The sequence below is a fragment of the Loxodonta africana genome, chromosome 22 (assembly GCF_030014295.1).
Source record: "Loxodonta africana isolate mLoxAfr1 chromosome 22, mLoxAfr1.hap2, whole genome shotgun sequence".
NCBI lineage: Eukaryota > Metazoa > Chordata > Mammalia > Proboscidea > Elephantidae > Loxodonta > Loxodonta africana.
Window position 1 is genome coordinate 24944768 of NC_087363.1, and position 21293 is coordinate 24966060.

The 21293-nt window shown below is 41.3% G+C and overlaps 2 protein-coding genes across 2 annotated transcripts in view; both read left to right on the top strand.

Moving 5' to 3' along the window:
• The window catches only part of MAP4 (microtubule associated protein 4), a 199284-nt gene that overhangs the window by 156888 nt on the left and 21103 nt on the right, over positions 1-21293 (top strand). Inside the window, 2 exon segments of the mRNA XM_064274613.1 lie at positions 2677-2703; positions 20829-20962. Coding sequence (XP_064130683.1) covers positions 2677-2703; positions 20829-20962 — 161 coding nt within the window.
• LOC111750589 (uncharacterized) lies at positions 9056-20855 on the top strand. The gene has a single exon (XM_023547770.2). It carries the CDS (start codon positions 10136-10138, stop codon positions 11648-11650), a length of 1515 nt encoding a protein of 504 aa, XP_023403538.1. The 5' UTR covers positions 9056-10135; the 3' UTR covers positions 11651-20855.

Consider the following 21293-nt stretch of genomic DNA (forward strand, 5'->3'; position numbering starts at 1 on the left):
ACTGATACGTTGATTTTTTTTTTATATCAACTTTGTAAATTTATGATACAGGTTATTCAGAGGTGTCTAGGAGGCAGGTGGGTGCAAATGCAGAGCAAATCTTCAAGCAAGCATGGGGCTCAGAAGCAGGAGACTGGGAGCAATGAGTAGTATGAGGATTTTGTGACAGGGAACTAGGTAGGGTGGACCCTTACGCTCAGTCGCTGTTGGTTCATGTGCAGTCTGATGGTCATGCATGACTGTTGTAAGACCTGTCCTTACTAAATTCTATCTTTGTTTCTCACTTTGACTCATTCATGTTACTGCCATGTGCCCAGATTGCCACTGATTCTCACATATCTTGTCCTCATTTGTCCTGTGGTTAGATGATGTTATCCATGCTTTCAATATTTGGGCAGTAAAGATATTATTAGTGGTGTTGATAAAAAATAGTAGCAATACCATCTGTGGCACAAATATTCTGTACCGAATTATCTATCAGTTGATTCATAGATACAGACTGTATCTCGATATAATCTATATACTAGCTGTTTTCATTATCTAGTGCCACTATAAAAGAAATACCACAAGTGAATGGCTTTAACAAACAGAAATTTATTCTCTCATAGTTTAAGTTTAGGAGGCTAGAAGTCCGAGTTCAGCGCTCCAGCTCCAGGGAAAGGCTATCTCTCTCTGTTGGCCCTGGCGGAAGGTCCTTGTCATCAATCTTCCCCTTGTCTAGGAACTTTTCAATGCAGGGATCCCAGGACCAAAGGACACGCTCTGCTCCCGGCTCTTCTTTCTTGGTGATATGAGGTCCCCATCTCTCTGCTTGCTTCTCTCCTTTCACCTGTTGTTAAATAAAAGGTGATGCAGGCCACACCCCAGGGATCAGGGCTGTGACCTGAGTAAGGGTGTTGTATCCTGCCCTAATCCTCTTTAACATAACCTAATCTTGCCTCATTAACCACAGGCAGAGATTAGAATTTACAACACGCAGGAAAATTACATCTGATCACAAAATGGAAGACAACCACATAATACTGGGAATCACAGCCTAGCCAAGTTGACACATATTTTTGGGGGACACTATTCAGTCACACAGTGGCTAAAACAATGGGCTTAAGCATAACAATGATTGCGAGGATGGCGCAGTACCGGGCAGTGTTTCCTTCTGTTGTCTACAGGGCACTATGAGTTGGAACTGACTCAGCAGCACCTAACAACAAGAACAACAACAACAATTCAGTCTATGACACTAGCCCGCCTACAGTATTATGAAAGATTCTCTCCATTTCACAGGTGAGAAAATAGAGACTCGCAAGGTTAAGGTCATGCAGATAGTGACGTGGTAAAGCTAGGAAAGGAACCCAGATCTTTCTGTCCGTAAGGCCCATGTCTTTTTCATTTTTGCCACAGAAGAACCTTCCAGAAATCTTAGATTCTTAAAAAGATGGTGCTTGACAAATAGTAATTATATATATATATATTTTTTTAATTTTCGTATTTAAGCACTACCAAGGAGCACTGGTGGTTCAGACGGTTAAGTGCTTGGCAACTAACCAAAAGGTTGGTGGTTGGAACCGACTCAGTGGCTGTATGAGAGAAAGACCTGGTGATCTGCTTCAGTAAAGATTACAGCAGAGAAAACCCTATGGGGAAGTGCTGCTCTGTCACATGGGGTTGCTATAAATTGGAATTGATTCGAAGGCACCAAACAACAACATAATCTAGAAATCAGATTAGTACAAAGTATAAATAAAATGTAAATCATGACAATAAGTATCTAAGCACTATTTAAACACTTTCTAAAGGAGAAATGGAGACACATCCTGAGGATGTGAATTGTGGGTCAGAGATTAAATTAGGACTAGAATTCTCCAGCCAGAGGCTGGGGTTGGTTTATTCATGTTTTTTCCCCAATACTCAGCATAGTGCTTTATATTTATATGGTGCCTAATGACACTTTTTAAATTATAAATTACATTTTGCTGGTCTTATCCTATTTTGAAATAGAGAAAGAGACTATATTGCTAAAGTCTCTTACAACTTAATGTTTCCTCTCCTGTTATTTTTTCATGCCATTCTCAAGTTTAATGAAACTTTAGCAGAAGATTTCTTCACATATTATGCTTGTTGTTCTAGCAGGGAGGATTAGTGAGATACTTCAGGAAGGCTGAGCTTAACTTATCAGAAAAGATTGTTATGCCAGTAGCAGTTCTTGTGGAACTACATGTTATGTGAAGGGAAGAGCAAGTCTGAAATGGTGATCTGTGTTGTACATAGTTTCTGCTATTGCTGCACATTTGTGTGCTCCCCTGAAAGCCAAAAGGAAGTATGGCAACTAGAACTGTGAGTGACAGTGAACTTGAGATGTCATTACTGTGAGCGGGACAGCAGTCTTGCTGTTGTGTGCCATCAGGTCAGTTCCAACTCATAGCAGCCCTCTGTGACAGAGGAGAACTGCCCCATAGGATTTTCTTGGCTGTAATCTTTACAGGAACAGATCACCAGGTCTTTTCTCCCTCGTAACGGCTGGTGGGTTCTAACCACCGACCTTTTGGTTAGCAGCCAAGTGCTTAACCATTGTGTCACCAGGGCTCCTTACAGTTATCTTGGATCCCTGTTAATAAACCCTTTCTTTGCTGTGGTAAGAGCCTGATCTCCTTTTTATCTGGCTTCATTTCTTTTCTTCAGTTTGCTTGGGCCCATCAACTGTCTTCAGTTTATGGGGGAAGTTTGGGTGTGAAACTTGAAGTAGTTTATAAACCCAAAATTCTAACAGTTTCAAGGCCCTTGTACATAAATAAAATATGTTCAGCAGAGGAAAAAAAACACTTGTAATTTTAAAACTTGCTACTATTTTACAACTGGAGAGAGGTAGGCATTTGGTAGTGTCTTTTCTTAACTGTAATGCCATTTGTGAAGTTCCTTTCCTCCTTGCTTTCTCCCCACTCACCCACCCATTATTTTCCTGACTGCTTTTCTTCCTATCAGCTATATATTGATGAAATTTTGGGGAACGTTTTATATGTCACAGGGCTAAAAATATCTACCATTTATTGAAACTTCAACACTGCCTTAAACTCTTGCATTTCTCACAGGATCCCGTGCAGTCACTGCTACTGTTCACCGCCTTTGAGCCTGAACGTCTAAATATTCTTTGAATGAGTCAAACAATATGGTTACCCTGCTTTAAAAGGAGGTTCACGTGTCCTCAGCCTCCACTTTTCCCCTCTAGATGACAGTGGCATTGGGCATTCAGAAAACAACCAGTGAAATACCTTTCACTCTTAGCTTTTGATTTTCGGTGTTGAATATATATTTACTTCTTTAAAATATCAAAGGGACAGCAAAGTGGACTTCGATCTTTTTACCTGTGACGCCTCCATTAAAGCGGGCCATACCAGCTGTGATCAGATTGAAATTGTTTATCTTTAAACTGTTTAACAGTGGTAGCAATTTGTGTAAATTCAGATAAAGATCTAATTGTCATATAAACATTGCCTAGTTTGGTGCTCTGCATAGTGGATACTCAGCAACAAAGTGACTGCGTTCTCTTAGAGCGTGAACAGGCTTCATGCGTTAGGTAGCATTTGAGTGGGTCATGAAGTACATATGGCGAGGAGTTTGCTGAACACGGTACCTTTCCAGGGGGTAGCCTGTGTACAGGCACAGTGAAGTGCAGGTGCATGAAGCATTTGAAGACCGGCCAGCATTTCGCTGTGGCTGGCATACACAGCCAGTTTCGGAAGCAGGGAGGTCTGCGAAATATTTTGAGGTGGAATTGGGGAAAAGGGCAAACTGTCAAAAGGTCCTGCAGGTCCTCCATGCCTCCATAAGCAGAGGGTCTTAGGCATTATGTTGGAGACAATGGGGGGAGGAGGTTGTGTTTTTACCTAATGTAGTGGATAATTCTCTTTCTTTTATGGGAGGGTGAATTCTGTGCTTGGAAAAACAAAGGCCTAGAATTTCCACGTTGCTCTTCCTGAGGGATTTTTCATCCATAAGCATTTGAAGCTTTAGAGTCACATAAATCAGATTACATGTTTCAATTTTTTATTCTGTTTGCTTCCCAACTTTGAATGTTAATCAGGGAGAATCATGATTTTCTTGAGTTAAATATAGACTAAGAACTCTTTCTAAAATTTAGTAGATATGGTTTTGAAATATTTTTGTATCTATGTATGTATGTATAAAAGGAGTCCTGGCGGTGCAGTGGTTATGCACTTGGCTGCTAACTGAAAGGTTGGCAGTTCAAACCCACCCAGCTGGCCCAAGGGAGAAAGACCTGGCCATCTGCTCCTGTAAAGATTGCAACCTAGAAAACCCTATGGAACAGTTCTACTCTGTCACATGGTGTTGCTGTGAGTTGAAATTGACTCAACGGCACAGAACAACAATAACAATATGTATATATAAACACATGCATCATTTACTTCCAGGAAAGAAAACAGTAACTTCACAACTTTCAGCTTTTATTAGTAAAGACTGTCATTAATCATTATAGTCAATAGAGTTACTGATTTTTATTGATTGTTAATTTTGTTAGAAATTATTTCCTGGAGACAGTAACAGGGACTAGTTGGTCAATCTGGAAAGTAGCATTGCCTTGGTAATTCGTAGGAAAGAATACAGAGAACCAGTTGTCGTGCATACCAAAATCAATGCCCTGAGCAGGCACAAGGTAAAAACAGAAACATCTGCTGAGACCAGAGACCTGCGATCTGTGCCAAAGCCCACAGAGGCTTGACATGTAGTTAAATGGTCTGATAAAGAGCCTTAGAAATCACCTTCTGATCAGACTCAAAGGAATCCATGCACTTCCCTCAGACTCTGACAGAATGGAACCTAGAAATCTTTAGCCAAAGGACATTCCAAAAAAATGTCACTTCTCTAGATGAATTGAAGAGAGCTTTAATGATAGGAAGGACCTGGTCAGATGATATAGAGACAGTGTACAAGGTCTCCCACTGAACAGACCTTTTTTGAGAACTTGCTTACTGTGTGTTAAGCACTGGGCTGGGTACTGACATGGTAGAGATAGATCACTTTCCTGTCCTCTAGAAGCTCCCAGCACAGGTCACTTTCCTACCCTCTAGAAGCCAAAGGCAAATAAATAAAAGATGGCAGTGTAGCTTCCCGATCCTAAGAAGTATATAATGTTGTGAAAACATGGAGGAGCCTGCTTGGGGTGGGGTTCTGGGTAACTTCACAGAGGTGACATTTAAGTGAGTCCTGAATGAGAAGGAGTGGAGCCTAGTAGCAGCTGAGTCTAGAATTTAAGTCTTCTCATTCTTAAGTACATGTCTTTTTACCTGGCCAGGTTCAGCTTTTTAAGACTTTGTGTAAGTTCCTCAGCCACCAACTTGGTATAATATCACAGTGGCTGGGGAAGCTTGTGCTTCTGGCAGCAGCTGTCTTCTGTGAGAGAATGTGTGTTCCTGAGTGAGATTGTGTCTGTAACTCTGAGGTGGACTAGAGGACTCAATGACAGGGCCATTCGAGGACTTTAGTAGTTATTCCGAACTGGTTCCCCCCCCCCCCCCCATTGCATCCAGTTATCATTCACCTCATTTGGAGAGGAACAAACCCATTAATTCTTGTTCCATGGGATCTCTTACTTGGTGTATGTTGCAGAAACAATAGTGTAATTAAACCACGAGCCACACTGTCCTCTCCTCTGTGTAAAAGCCTCAGAATCTTTCCTTTTTCTTAGCGATGCGTGACCTGCCTCTTGGCCTGCCTGCTGACAAGCAGCACGAAGGGAAGCCCATGCAGGACTATAGAAAGACATTAAAATTAGCCTTAGTTCTCTTGAGAATGGAAAATAGTAACAAGATTGCTAAAGGATAAGTCATTTATACTTAACTCATTCTTTGCATACTGAAACAAGACCATGCACTGAAAAATACATTGCTTTTTTTTTTTAGATTTCCTTTTGCCCCCCAAACACGCATACTGTGTATTAATTTGGGAGTTTTGAATTGATCACAAAAAGATAAATTACATTTGCACATTAAACCTTGAAGTACTCTTCTCTGCTGAGCAAAAAAGAAACCTTAAAAAAGGAGAGGCATCCAGTGACTAAGATGAATTCTTGCCCAGTGGTGTGGGAACGCTGGCAGTTGGAGACCAGGAACCTTGCATCTGGTTTTTCCATTAACTCACCATTTAATCTTGGGCAAACCACTTCACTTTTTTTCCTCAGGGCCCTATTTTGTTCCTCTGTAAAATGAGGAGATTGGGTTAGAGGAGCTTCAGCCTTCTCTCTTCACATAACACATACTTAGAGGTCCTTGAATTACCTACCGTTTCTATGGAATGACCCTTGTCCTAAAAGGGATTTGGGGAAAGGGATATTATTCTCTTTAGGCAGTTCCTCAGATTATTAGAGGTAGCTTTACTTTTTCTCTTGTCTGTTAATTAGCAATCGTTGTAGGTGGTGGTGGTTTCTTTTTGTTGTCTACCTTCTTTATCAGAACGTTCCCATCCAGTAGTTCTCCAGTCCAGGAACTTCTGCCTTATTATTTCACATTAAATCCCTAATTAGGAATGATAAAATCTACTTCACGGGTAATACATTTTCTTAGTTTTCTCCCCGCCCCCTTAAAAAGCTAACATCAGTAGGTACATTCTGTGTGTTACCTTGCTAAATGCTCTTTATATCTATTTCCTCCATTGTCACACCTACACAAGAGGTGGATTCTGTGCTCAGCCCCGTAATTCCTTAGGTTCTCCTGTTGTGTTCCTACCCCTGGGTGAGTATTAAGCTTGTCTTTATACCTGAACATCTGGCTAACATGGGATGGTGGGCACTCACCTCTAGTCTAGGTTTCCTGTCTAGGGTTATTCTTCTTGACCACTAACCCCCCCAGATTGGCTCCTGTAACTCTGACTCTGGAATCTTGTAACTGGGAGTTCTCTCCCTGGCCTAGTAGTTGGGGGTGGTGACCTCATCATTATCTTCCCTCATGTTGACCACATTTCTGATCTGTAGTTTAAACTGTGATCTAGAATACAGGCTCCATTGTGACTAGCTTGCTTCATTCTCCTGGTCTTTTGGCTGACTTACCTTTTGTAGTCTGCTGCTTATGGATAAAGGAACCCTGGTGGTGCAATGGTTAAGCGCTTAGCTGCTAACCAAAAGGTTGGTGATTCAAACCCACCACTGCTTTGCAGGACAAAGTTGAGGCAGTCTGCTCATGTAAAGATTACAGCCTTGGAAACCATGTGGTGGGGCAGTTTTACTCTGTTCCATAGCGTCGCTATGAGTTGGAATCAACTCTATGGCAGTGGGGTTTTTTTTTTTTAGGTTTTGGACTTACGGCAGGATACGTGGGGCTTAGAGATAGCAGGAGTTTATACTTCTAGTTATTGCCTTAAGCTTTTTTGGAGGAGGCGGTAATGATAGAGATAGTGTGGATTGGCTAATTAGAATTAAAAATCATTTGACTTTGAGGAGCAAGTCTCCGTATTTACTCTTTGCTTAGGATCGTTCATGTCCCTTCAGAATATGAGAGCCAACTCAAACTGCCAGTTTCTTCAGACTTGCTACATCCCCAGTCATGCCTTTGCCAGTAGGTACCACTGTCTGGTGAGGCAGGAGGGGTTACTGAGCATACTGGTCACTGAAGCCCCAAGTTAAAACCACATTGCGAGTTGGACATTGCAGCAGGCCCGCGATTCCTTGCATACATGTTTCAACCTCTTTTTGAGATGTAAGAGTGTTAAAACTTTAAAACTGAGAGGTACCTTAGAAATTCTCCTGATTTTATGCTTGAAGACACTGAAGCTAGGAGCAGTTAAATGAATTGCTCAAAATTGCAACTATTAATTAATTAATAATTATTAGAGAGATCTTAAAATCTGGTCTTCTGACTCTGAGTCAAATTTTATTTTCCCCCCACAGACCAAAGATAGAAAAGGTATCAGTAAATTGAGAGGAGTGTGTGTGTGATTAGGGGATATGGCTAGTTTTTTAGTGGATGGCTTTGCTGAGGTTTACCTGATTCCTAAAGTATTTTCCAAAATTTTGCTCTAACATGGTTGAACTGCATTTCAACAATGCCCCCTTCCCCCAACTTCCATAACTTCTGTCACATATTGTAATACTGAATTATCTTATTTGGTTAAAATACATGTATAAAAAAGTAAGAAAGCCAAAATTGGACTGTATTTCAAGACTCTCCTCAATCTTATTATTTCCAAGGAGCACCTGGAGAATTTGAACTGCCAACCCTTTGGTTAGCAGCTGTCGCACTTAACCACTGCGCCACCAGGGTTTCCTGGCATAACACAGTTCATGAAAAATATGTTCTGTATCCTACCTTGATGACTGGCATCTGGGGTCTTAAAAACCTGTGAGCAGTCGTCTAAGATGCATCTATTGGTCCTGTCCCATCCGGAGCAAAGGAGAATGAAGAAAATCAGACACAAGGAAAATATTAGTCCAAAGGACTAAGGGACCACATGAGCCACAACCTCCACCTGCCTGAGCCCAAAAGAACAGGATGGTGCTTGGCTACCACTACCAACGGCTCTAACAGGGATCACAGTAGAGGGTCCCAGACAAAGGAGGAAAAAATGTAGAACAAAATTCAGATTCTCACACACACAAAAACAATTACCGGTATGATGGAGACTGAAGGAACCCCAGAGACTATGGCCCCCGTACACCCTAACTCAGAACTGAAGCTACTCTGACGTTTACCTTTCAGCCAAAGATTAAACAGCCTATAAAACAAACAGTAACACACATAAGGAATGTACTTCTTAGTTCATTCAAGTATATGAGACCAAATGCACAATACCTGCCCAAAAGCAAAAACCAGAAGGCAGGAAGGAACAGGAAAACTGAACGAGTAGACATGGGAGATCTGGTGTGTAAAGGGAAAGGGGGAGAATGCTGACACATTGTAGGGATTGCAACCAACGTCACAAAACAGTTTATGTATAAGTTTTTGAATGAGAAACTAATTTGTGCTATAAACTTTCTCCTAAAGCACAATAAAATTTAAAAAAGTAGAAGAAACTGCAGCCAGATAGTTGCACTTGTTTTTCCCCAAGATTTTTTTTTTTTTTTTATGAGTCCCTGAGCCCTGAATGTAGTTTGTAAGATCAAAGCCCAGAGCAGCTAAGGACCATGCTGAGTTAAATGGGGCATTGGGCTCTGGTGGGTGGGTAAAACCCCAAGCCACCCATTGCCAGAGCTCATAAGTTCTAGAGGAGAGAGGAAGATGACCTGCTCCTGGTGGTATTTATGTGGCAACTAAGAGATCAGTAATCTGGAGAGAGCAGGGCTGGTGAAGGAGGGAGTGACCTGGATTTGCCCAAAGAACCTAGGGGGAGCAAGTACAGGAGTAAAAGTGGGAGGGATGTGTTGTCAAACAAGTGTCTTGTCACTGAAATACGTGGCTCCAGAGCCCCCATCACCAGAGTCTTTAAATAAACCCTTTATTAAACCTTTCCACAGTGCAGAGTTTAATAAATATAGATGGAGCTCTCAGTGGGCTTTCGGGGCCCCACCCAAGTCACTTTTCCAGTGAATTTGATAAGTTGCTGTGACAGCAAACCCACGCTTCCTCTCAGAAAGGAGTGCCTCCAATTTTGACATTATATTGAGGTAGTTTTTTCCTTACGTGAAATTTGAGCAATTTTCTGGAATCATTATTCTTTAGGGGTTATAGCTGGGTGTTGGCAAATGAGTCCTGTTATTTTTAAAACAGTTTCTGAGTGGGTGAGTATGGAACAGTGGGCATAGTATCAAATAAGTGAATGTGTGGGTATACATGTATCAGTGAAAGCCAGAGTAATTACTATTCTCAGTGCATGAATTGGCACCATACCGTGCCCTAAATTGCAGATCTAAGCAGAGTGCTAGTTAACAGGAAATTACATTTTCACTTTAACAGTGGCATTTCGTTGTGCAGAAAGGAGTAGGTTCCTTCCTTTCTCTTGCATTCTGCGTCTCTTTCACACTTATAAATACATTTAGCGCTCAACTGCCTGAGGAGAGAGAGCTGTTGGGGAAAGATGAGTGTTGTCATCAATACTGGGGACTTGGTGTGATGTCACCGCGAGCTCCGTGTGAGCTCCGTGTGATCGTAGGTGGTGTTGGCGCTGCAGAAGTGAGGGGGGGAGCGCAGCTAAAGAGATGATGTCGCTCCCAGACAAGCAGCCAGCCTCTCTCACTGCTGCTTACAGCCAGCTGTATAAGGACAAGCCTGCCGAGTGCCGAATGGACTCCCCAAAAGAATTCAGTCAATCTGGATTTGAGTGGCAGAGGACAGAGGGCAAACTGAATGAGATTGGGCTAAATGTCAGCATGGACAGGCAGCTGAAAGATGGGATTGTGAAAAATGCCAGCTTCCTGGAGCAGAATAAGCGGTGCTTCTTTGAGGGGAAGCTAAACAAAGAGCTCAGCATTGAAGTGCGGGACAAGGAGTATCAAACAACCTCAGGTCACCTTGAGAGCAGGTATGTGATTTCAGATACCTGCCCTCCCTCAGGGGGGAATACGGCACACCAGAAGACAGCTGAGTTCCATCTGGGACCCACAGAGGGGTCAGACACAAACAAAGCCACAGTTCAGGGGAAGGTGACAGGGAAGAATGGGTTAGAAACCAAGAGCCAGCCAAACCTGGATTTCTCTGGGGCTTCCGACATCCACATCTGGTATGTTAAAGAGCAGGAAACCAGTGTTTGGAACCCCAACTTTCATTCAGTCCCTCAATGGGAAGCAGCTCCAGGAAAGAAGGAGGACGGCATTACCCTTGGCTGCCCGGTGACTGGAGTCATGAATGAGAACTTTGGGCAACTGGAATGTGAGTCCCCACTATCGGTGGCTGCAGCCCACCCAGCCCCCACTATCGAGCATTCACCTACTGCCGTTCCACCAATCACTATGGTGGAGTTTGCCCAGGAATGTTTGAATGCAAGCTCTCACATCAGAGACTATGATAAGGAATTGAATACATTGAGTTCTACTGAGGAGGGGGCTTGGACTGACCAAGCCCCCCAGCAGAAAAAGTCAATGCGCAGGGCCCTGTCTGAATGTTCTCACCTCTCAGTTCCCCCAGCTGTCAACCTTGCAGATAAGTACCCTGAGCTCCCTGCCAGAGAAGAGCTTTCTTCTGGCCTGCTGCCTCCTACCAGTAGCCCAAAACCTAATCCTATGCCCAGGAAATTGGGGGTTCCTGCCATGAGGCGCTCCATGACGGTGGCTGAGGAACAGGCACCCAACTACAGATTGGACCCTGGGGAGCTGCCCATGCCGTCTATTAAAGAGATACCCCCTTTCATCTGTGAGGAACCAGTGGCCAAGAAGAGAGAAGAGTTGACCTACTTCAGCAACAGCAGCTCTGGGAAGAAGGAACTGGGCACTGCTGGCTTATATGTCCATAGTAAGCTGGAACAGATTCCTGAAGTAAGCAGCACGGAAAAAGCAGAAGAAGATATTAGTGCAGCGAAAACTGATTTGTGCTCACAGGCCTGCCAGGGGGATGAGAAGCAGCCAGGACAAACAGCTTCAGCAAGGAAGAAAGAAATTGAGGTCAGTGCAACCCAGAGCACTCCATCGTTCCTGTGTGAAGAGGCCCCACGTGATGGTATGTTTCTAAATTTTGCCTCCATGGGGAACAAGCACACAGCAAGGAAGGAACCAAAGTGACAGATTACAGGCAGAAGCTCTCAGCAGCTTGTTACTGCTGGGGTCTGTCAGTGCCTGGGGAAAGCTTAATTTCCTCGCATTGGAAGGTTGCTGGGAGTGAGGCGTGAACAAGAACAATGTGAGCCTAGCTAGGTCAGACTGAATGTCTGGCAGTATAGACTGAGGATGTGTGCTGATTGGGTTGAGGGTGGGATGGGGTCATAGGGTGATGGGCATAAAAAATGGTGCTGCCCTGCCTCACCCATCCCCATCGTTCCACCCATCAGCTCCCTGTTGATTTGAACCAAATGATTCCTGAGCTCTAAATCATCCAATCACAACTGGTTGATTTCCTTGCTGGAAAATCTGTCACTTTGTATAGAGTTACAATGGGTTTATCAGCACTCACCTCTTCTCACTAAATAGCAGTCTGGGTGTAAGCTCTGTTTTCCGTTTTGCTTTTGAGAACATTTTGTTTTTGTTTGAGCTGAAAGAGAGCCTTTTGGAGCTGAGCTGTTTAATATTCTTTTCCTGTTCTTCATGTTTGACCCAATCTTGATTCCAGTTTTCTTTTTATGTGTGCTTGCTTGTTGGGAGGATTTGTGCGGAGAAGGGAAAGAGGAGAGAGGAGGGGAGACGGGCAACTGAATAACAGCTAAATGCTATGGTCTTTGTGGCTGCCTTCTGTTCTTTCTTCCTGGCCCTTTCTTCTTTCCCCATCCCCCATATCCCAGATCTTATTGTTGGTGGTCGAAAAAAGCTTGTTTTTCTTTGAGTCCAATTTGAGCACAAATGGCCGTGATTCACAAGCTTGTTAACTGGGATTTAAAAATGTGTGTTCTGCTTGTAAAAAAAAAAAAAATAAGCCCTTCTCCTGGGACCTGTTTCCTCTTTTATTTATCTTAGTACATTTTCATGAATTTTTAAAAATTCTTTTCCCTTAAGATATGAAATTGTATTTTCTAGAAGTGGGGTAAGTGAAACGGGTGATGAAAGACTCTTGAAGACTGACTTTTTTTAATGACAGAAAAGCTTCGTGGTTACTCTGTGATTATGAGTCGGAATTGACTCAGTGGCAATGGGTTTGCATTTAGTTTATGCTGTTGCTTACTTTTAGCTGTGGTAGAACTGTAAACTCGTGGACAGGATTCCATCACTTTTTGTTGATCACCAGATGCCTAGCTCAGGCCACATACTTGCTAGGTGGTAATGAGTGAATGTTTTTGTTGGTTTATTTCAGGACAAGATCATTCTGTTTTCATGCTAATTGGAAAAACTTTCAAATGATTCTGATTAACCCACTGATCCATTCACCACATAAAAGTTTCAGTGCAGACTCTGCTAAATGCTATGTAGATAGAAAGATATAAAGAGTCATTCATTCAGTGTGTCATTTTTAAGTACATATGATAATAAGCCAGTCACTTGTCTTAGCACTGGAAATTGTCTTTGTTCTGAAGCAGGTTATGATCTAGTTGGGGTGATTTGTAAGTACGTATAAGATCGTTATAGAGACCTGAGAGAGTTAGATAAATAGTTATGGTGCTTTGGGAATAAGGATTGTCAATCATGGAAATTTTTTTGAGGAGGTGGCGTTTGATCTGGGCCTTGGAAACCCAGGACACCTAACAATGAGTTGGGTTTCTCAGAGGGGAAGCCTTTCAGCAAAGGGACTCATGTAAGCAAAGGTATGAAGCCTAAATAGCTCATGTTACATAAAAAAAAAACAATAACTGGTGTTTATGGGGTACTCTCTTAAGAATCAATTAATTGCAGAGGAAAAAAACACATGCAGAAGAACTCAAATTCATGAAAACGTATTTATTGACGGGAGATAGAATCTAAGGGAATTTAATTGCAGTAAGGGTAGCCAGGCTGCAGCGATTGTGTATGTCTCTCTTGGACCCACTGCTTCTCCTTGCACATGTGGTCTATTCTCTTTGTCTTCTGGAAACTGTTTTCCTCTGCCATCCCTTACTTTTTGCTTCCTTTGTGACTGGCCTGCACAGATTGTTGGGTTGCCATTGTTTGGGCTCTGTGCCCAGATTTATGCTACCTTAGATCTCAGGGATCCAAGGTTGCTTGACTGCAGTTTCCCTGTATTAGTTCAAATTAGAGAGAGAGCAAGTAAATAGATCTTATTGGCTCAGCTTGGTTGTCTTGGTCCAGACAACCTTGTACGAGGTACCACAGCCTTCTTAACCACTCTTAGCAGCTTAGACCTGCCCCCTTCATTCATCTGGAGATGCCTATAGGGCAGAGCATAGGAGTTGAGCGAATGTGCCAAAGGCACCCATATATATATGTGGCAAGAAATAATGGAAGGAAAGCCTAGAAAGTTGTTTAGAACCAAATTTTGCTGAACTTCAAATGACTCACTAAGAATTTTAAACTTTACTCCCATGTTCAAAAAATTGTGCTGACTACCTATGACAAGCCTACCAAATAAAGTGGCCTGAGATCTGTTTTGGGAAGACTCACCTGCTTTTACTAGTAAGATGAACTAGAAAAGACAGACTCTGATTGAAGTCATAAAATCCTTTTATGACAGCTTGATTCAGGTGGTGGCAGAGGAATCAAGGGCATGATAGGGGAAATATGACAGAGGTGAAATCAGTTGGACTTGAAAACTGATTGGATGTGGAAGGTGTGAGACACAGAAAGAGAGGGTTTTAGAATATGATGCTGTGATTTTGGGCCTGGTTTTCCCAGCTGGTGGTAGTGCAAATAATGGAAAGATCCAACAGAAAAGAAGAATTTTGCAGAGGAGTTAGAGTTCTGTTTCAGACATTCTTTTGTAAAACTGTGGGAACATTTATGGAGCCCTGGTGGCCCAGTGGTTAAGAGCATGACTGTTAACCACAAGGTCAGCAGTTCGAACCCACTAGCCGCTCCTTGGAAACTTTATGGAGCGGCTCTACTCTGTCCTATAGGGGTGGTTTTATTTCTCCATTGCCTGGTATATACTCCTGAGTCAAAGAGGGAGGGTCATGATGAGAGGTACCATCTGGAAGGAAGTAACAATTTGTGTTTATGGATAAGTGAGGTGTGTTTCATTGGGTGACATTTATTTCTACAGATTGGGATATCACAGGCAATGAGACTTTAAAGCATTCATATTGTTCACTGAGAAATCCTGTGCCTATAGAAAAATATTCATTGTGGTTTGAGGCCATTGGCTCCAAATCACACTTAATAAGATCTTCTTTCAGCTTGCTGTATAACAAAGGCATTACCAACTTTCATGGATTGAATTGTGTCCCCCAAAAATATATGTCAATTTGGCTAGGCCATGAGTCCCAGTGTTGTGTGATTGTCCACCATTTTGTCATCTGATGTGATTTTCCTGTGTATTATAAATCCTATCTCTGTGATATTAATGAAGTGGGATTAGTGGCAGTTATGTTAATGAGGCAGGACTCAAGTATAAGATTAGGTTGTGTCTTAAGCCAATCTCTTTTGAGATATAAAAGAGAGAAGTGAGCAGAGAGATATCGGGACCTCATACTACCACGAAAGCAGTGCTGGGAGCAGAGCACGTCCTTTGGATCCAGGGTTCTTCTGCGGAGAAGCTCCTAGACCAAGGGAAGATTGATGACAAGGACCTTCCTCCAGAGCCAACAGACAGAGAAAGCCTTTTCTTGGAACTGCTGCCCTGAATTCAGACCTTTAGCCTACTAGACTGTGAGAGAATAAACTCTCTGTTAAAGCCATCTACTTGTGATATTTCTGTTATAGCAGCACAAGATAACTAAGGCACCAACTGCATGTGTTTTTACCACATCTTTAACACCAAAAATTTAATTCAATTTTTTACTAAAAATACATATGATGTAAACATCAAAAAGTACAAAAAGCCATACAATAGAAAGCCTCCTACAAAATAAGATGACATTCACTAGTTTTTCCCTGTTCCTCTCTTCTAAATGTAACTAAATTCTCTGGAAATAATTCAACAGACAATCATAAAAGGACTCTAAAAGGTGGCTAGGGACCTCAGGACTTAAGGAACAACAGTGTGGTGAATTTCCTGGGTTTTCTTTTTTATCTCCCATGTATGCCAGACGGGGCACTAGGGAGTTTGCAATTCACAATTGCCAACAAGCATAGACAAAAGTAAAAGAATGAAATAAAAGCCTGCTCTCTGACCAAAGGTCCAGGAAAGGGGAAGCTCAGTACAGACCTAGTGGGGAACCCTGTTCTCCAACCCATACGCAGCAGCAGTGGTGGGTCCATCCCATTGTTCACGCCACGCTTGGCAGCAGTAACAGGGACAGTATGCCTACTCTGGCATCAGTCCCAGGGAGACCTATCCCCTGCCCCCTACCAGGCAACAGACAGCAGCAGTTCACACTAAACCCATTGCCATCAAGTCGACTCTGACTCATAGTGACCCTACAGGACAGAGTAGAACTGCCCCATAGGGTTTCTAAGACTGTAAATCTTTATAGAAGTAGACTGCCACATCTGTCACTCATGGAGCAGCTGGTGGGTTCAAACTGCCGACCTTTCAGTTAACAGCTAACCAGCTTAACCACTGCACCACCAGGGCTCCTCATTTCACACTAGTGGCTCCTAAAGGCCTGGTGTATCCTGGCCCTCTACTCAAATGGCAGAAGGAGACCCAGACTTGGCATTTCCTGGCACCCCTCATGCCCAGTGGCAGGAGCTTGCCCAGGTATATGCTTGCTTCTTATGGTCACACTAGCAGAAATGGAGCAGTAAGTCCACCAGTACCAGGTAGTCAGAGAACAAGCCAAGAGAAATGCTCTCCATCTCATGTGCCCAGCATTGCTCAGCAACCACCTAACGACCCTGGGTGGCTCAGGGAAGTGCCTTTAGCCCCTGCAGGCAGCACCAGCAAGGATTGGAGCCAGAAGAACACAGAAGACCAGAATTTGATTGCAGGAGCTCTGAAAACTAAGTTATCATTGAAACTACAGCCCCTAAGCCAGAACCTACACACTGAAACAGGATGACTACCTACTAAAGTACAAAATTTAAGTAGGATCAGGATTCTCCTAAGATAATATTCAAAATGTATGGAATACAGTCAGAAATCACTTGCCATACCCAAAACCAGGAAAACTACAACTTGAATAAGACAAGACAACTGACGCCAATTTTGAGAGGAATTATATATTGGAATTATGTGACAGGGATTTTTAAAGCAGCCATCATAAAATTGCTTCAACAAGCAATTATGAATTCTTTTGAAACAAATGAAAAAATAGAAAATCTCAGCAAAGAAAAAGCAGTTTATAAAAAAAAAACCAAATGAAAATTACAAATATGAAAAATACAATAATCAAAATAAACTATTGAATGGGCTCAGTAGCAGACAGGAGATGATAGAGGATAGAATGAATCAGTTAACAGAACAGAATGAAAATAAACAAAAACAGAACATCTGACATTTTATCATCGGAATCTCAGAAGAAAAGGAGGTGTGAGGCTGAACAACTATTTGAAGAAATAATGACCAAAAATGTTTCAAATTTGATGAAAGCCATAAACTTACAGATTCAAGAAACGGAGCAAACACCAAATAGAATAAACTCAAAGAAATCCCCACCAAGATACATCATAATTAAATTTCTGGAAATTGAGGACAAAGAGAAAATCTTAAAAACAATCAGAAATGATGCATTGCTTATAAAAAAATAATTTTTTTTTTTTTCATAAGGGAACAGCAATTCAATGGTAGTGGGTTTCACATCAGAAACCAGGAAGGGTAAAAGGAAGTGGCACAACATTTTTCAAGTGCTAAAAGAAAAGAACCGTCAACTGCAAATTCTGTATTTGGTGAAACTTATCTTCAGAAATGAAGGGGAAATAAAGACATCCTCAGACAAGGAAAGAGTTTATTGCCAGCAGTTGTGGTAGTGGTTGTTATTAGTTGCTGTTGAGTTGATTCCAACTTATGGCAACCACATGTGCGATGAGTAGGACTGCTCCATGGGATTTTCAAGGTTCTTGTGACCTTTCTTAAGCAGATTGCCAAGACTGTCTTTCCAGACACCTCTGGGTGGCTTTGAACCACCAGCCTTTTGGCTAGTAATCAAATGCTTCAACATTTGCACTTCAGGTTTCTAGGAGGCCTACCCTTAAAGAATAGCTAAAGGAAGCCCTCCAAATAGATAAGATAGGCTAGAGAAGGGGACTTGAAATTTCAGAAATGAAAGAACAAGAATAAAATGGGTAAAGATAGGGGTGAATATTATAGAGTATCCTTCTCATGAGTGTCTCAAATCATATTTGATGATTGAAGCAAAAGTTATAGCACCACCTGACATGGTGAGCACATGTACGAAGAGGAAATATTGGGGACATTATATTTAAAAAGTGTAGAGGATAAGCAGTCTTAACTGGAAGTTAGGTTTTAGTACTTCACTTGAAGTGATAAAAATGTTGATACCAATAGGCTGTAATAAGTTATGTGTATGTATTTTAATACCTAGAGTAACCACTAAGAAAACTCTACAAATCTGTGTACTCAAAAACAGATTAAAAAATAAAAATGGAATTCTAAAATATGTTCAAGTATAACCCACAGGAAGACAAAGAGACACAGAGGAATGAAAAACAGGGAACAAACAAAACAAATAATAAAATGGCAGACTTAGCCCCTAACATGCCAATGATTATTTTCAGTGTAAATGGTCTAAATACTACAATTAAAAGATAGAGATTGGAAGAGTAGATTTAAAAACATTACCGAAGTATATGTTAGCTACAAGAAAGTCATGACAAACATAAGGACATAAGTAAGTTGAAAGTAAAAGGATGAAAAAAGGTGTATATTAACATTAATTTAAAAAAAGCAGGAGTGGGCTGTATTAATATCAGACAAAGTAGACTGATACCAGAGCAAAGGATAAAGGGTTACTCCACCAAGACTTCTTACTAATCTAAATGTATGCCAAACAGTAGAGCTTCAAAGTACATAAAACAAAAACTGACAGAGCTGAAAGGAAAAATAGACAAATCCGCTATTATAATTGGTGACTTCTACACCCCCCTCTAAACAGGTGATAGAACTACTAGACTGAATATTAGCACTGGATGGGGATAAGGATTTAACAACACCATCAAGCAAAAGGATCTAATTGACATTTTTAGAATGCTTCACCCAATACCAGCAGAATATATATCAAGTGTTCATGGAATATTTACCAAGATGGATCTTGGGCCATAAAACAAACCCCAATAAATTTAAAAGAATTGGGATGATACAGAATATATTTTCTGACCATAATGGAATCAAGTTAGAAACCAATAACAGAAATACTACAGGAAAATCTTCAGACACTTGGAAATTACGCAGTACAGATGTAAATAATCCATATTTGTTTATTTCAGAACAAGATTATCTACCCATTCATCCACTCATGCTGATAGAGGACGTGTACTAGAGTTATGTAAGGTGTCAGCACTTGAGGGAGTCTAGCTGGGGGACACATGGGAGCTCCCTGTAGATTTCCTTGCAGCTTCCTATGACTCTATAATTACTTCAAAATACAAAGTTTTTCTTTTTAAAAAAAGAAAAGCTCCTACCTTCCCCCAGTTTTGTGCCCCACCCCGCCCCCCCAAAATTTAGGTTACCATTGTTTCATTTCTTCATGATCCCTCCAGACATTTTTTTTAAATGCATGTAAAAGTGTATTTGCAATAGAAATCTATTTTCTTTCCTCCACCTCTTTTTTAATTAAGTGGTTTCATATTATATGTGCTGTTTTGCTCTTACGTTTTCTTTTCACTTCATACTTTGAGATTGTTCCATCATCAGTCATAAAGAATTTCTTCATGCGTTCTTTTCCCACTGAGTCAGAGATTACAGTGATAGATCTGCCATAATGTTTTTAACCAGCATTCTATTACTAGGTTTCTGGATCCCTTCAGTCCTTTGTGTTTAGAAACAATGCTGTGGTGAAAAACCTTGTACATTTGCAATTTTGCAGGTGGTGCGAATATACCCCTTTAAGATAAATTTCTAGAACCTGGATTTCTGGATGGAAACTTTATCTACACTTGTCATTTTCTTCATCACCTGACTGCCCTGCATATGGGTGGCACCAGTTGACAGACCTACCAGCAGTGTATTCCCCATATTGTCTTGGCAGTTGTTTTCAAACTTTAGGACTTTTGGCAATATGTTAGGTTAAAAATGCCATCTCAGTATGGTTTTCATTTTCATTTCTCTTATTATACTCAAGATTGGGGATCTTTTCATATTTTCAAAAGCTATTTGCATTTTTTTTCTGTAAATTGTGCTGATTCTTTTGACCATTTTTCTAGTGCGTTGTTGGCATTTGTATTCATTGTTTTGTAGCATTTATTTATATATTTTAATATGAATTTATGTAATAAGCTCTTTGTCTTTATATGAGTTTCAAATATTTTTTCGTCATTTGCTCTTTCACTTTTCTTAGTGTTTTTTAGGGGAGTTTTGGTTTTGGGGTTTTGTTTTTGTTTTTTGCTACACTGAACTTTTTTATTTTTCGGTCGTCAAATTTTGTGGCTTCTGGATTTCGTGGCATAGTTAGATCTTTCCCACACCAACGTGGAATTTTAATGCTTTCAGGTGTAGCCCTATTGAAATCTAAAGTACCCTCCCCACAGTGGTGTTGCTAGGCACAGCCTTAGGCAGCAGGCTTTATTTCTGGCCCTGGGTAACTGCTCTGTTACATGAATCTCCTCAGCCTTGTTGGGAATCTGGGTCACTGCTAGAACTTGATCAGATTAGTCTCACATCCTTCATATAATGATGCTTTACAGGGAAAGGAAGTAAAGGTAGGACATTAGATGATCTTCTGGCTCTTAGCCCATCTTTCAGCAACCTTTATTCCAAGGAGTAGACTTTGCTCGAAGAGGTCTTTGTCCCCTGTATGTCCCAGCTAGTGATTGGGTGACAGAACCCCTTTGCTGGTCTCCAGGGAAGGGAAACCAAAGTTTAAGGGCCATCTTCTCCCATTGATCATTTGTGTAAATTCCACTTAGGTTGCTTCTCCACAGGGACAGGCTCTCTGATCTCTGGAATCTAAAACTGTCCTCCTTTACAATGAGGAGTATCTGGGAGTCTTAACCACATTTCAGCAGCAGGAGTCCTGTGGGGTTTTTTTCAGAGTGAAATGCTAGTTAGTGGTGTGTCTCTGCTGTGCTTGCATTTTTGAAACGGGTGCGAAAAGCATTTGCTGAGCATAATTCCTCCCCTTCCACCTCTTTGGAACAGCCAAGCCAGAAGAAGGACGGCCTACTGTGAGTGTGACTGGAAATGACATCACTGCCCCTCCAAATAAGGAGCTCCCACCAAGCCCAGAAAAGAAAACAAAGGTAGGTGCCAGAATGGTAGGGCATTTCTACTGCTGTAATTTTTTAAAACATAGTTTCTTCTGCTATTGCTTGAATCGTGAATGAAATTTCTTTTTTCTGAGCTGTTATGAGTCCTTTCTCAAATTTGGACATGTTTAGAAAATATTTTATACTCCCACTTTACCATAACGTCCTAACAAAAACCTTAAAATCTATGCCTTTGACCCTTTTGTCTTGAAATATCTGTAGAAATGTTCTGTAAAGGTTGTTTTTGCTTCCCTTACTTAACAAGAAGAAGAAAAAGGATGATTGAAGAACTATCCTGAAATAGATTCTAAAATCCACATTTATG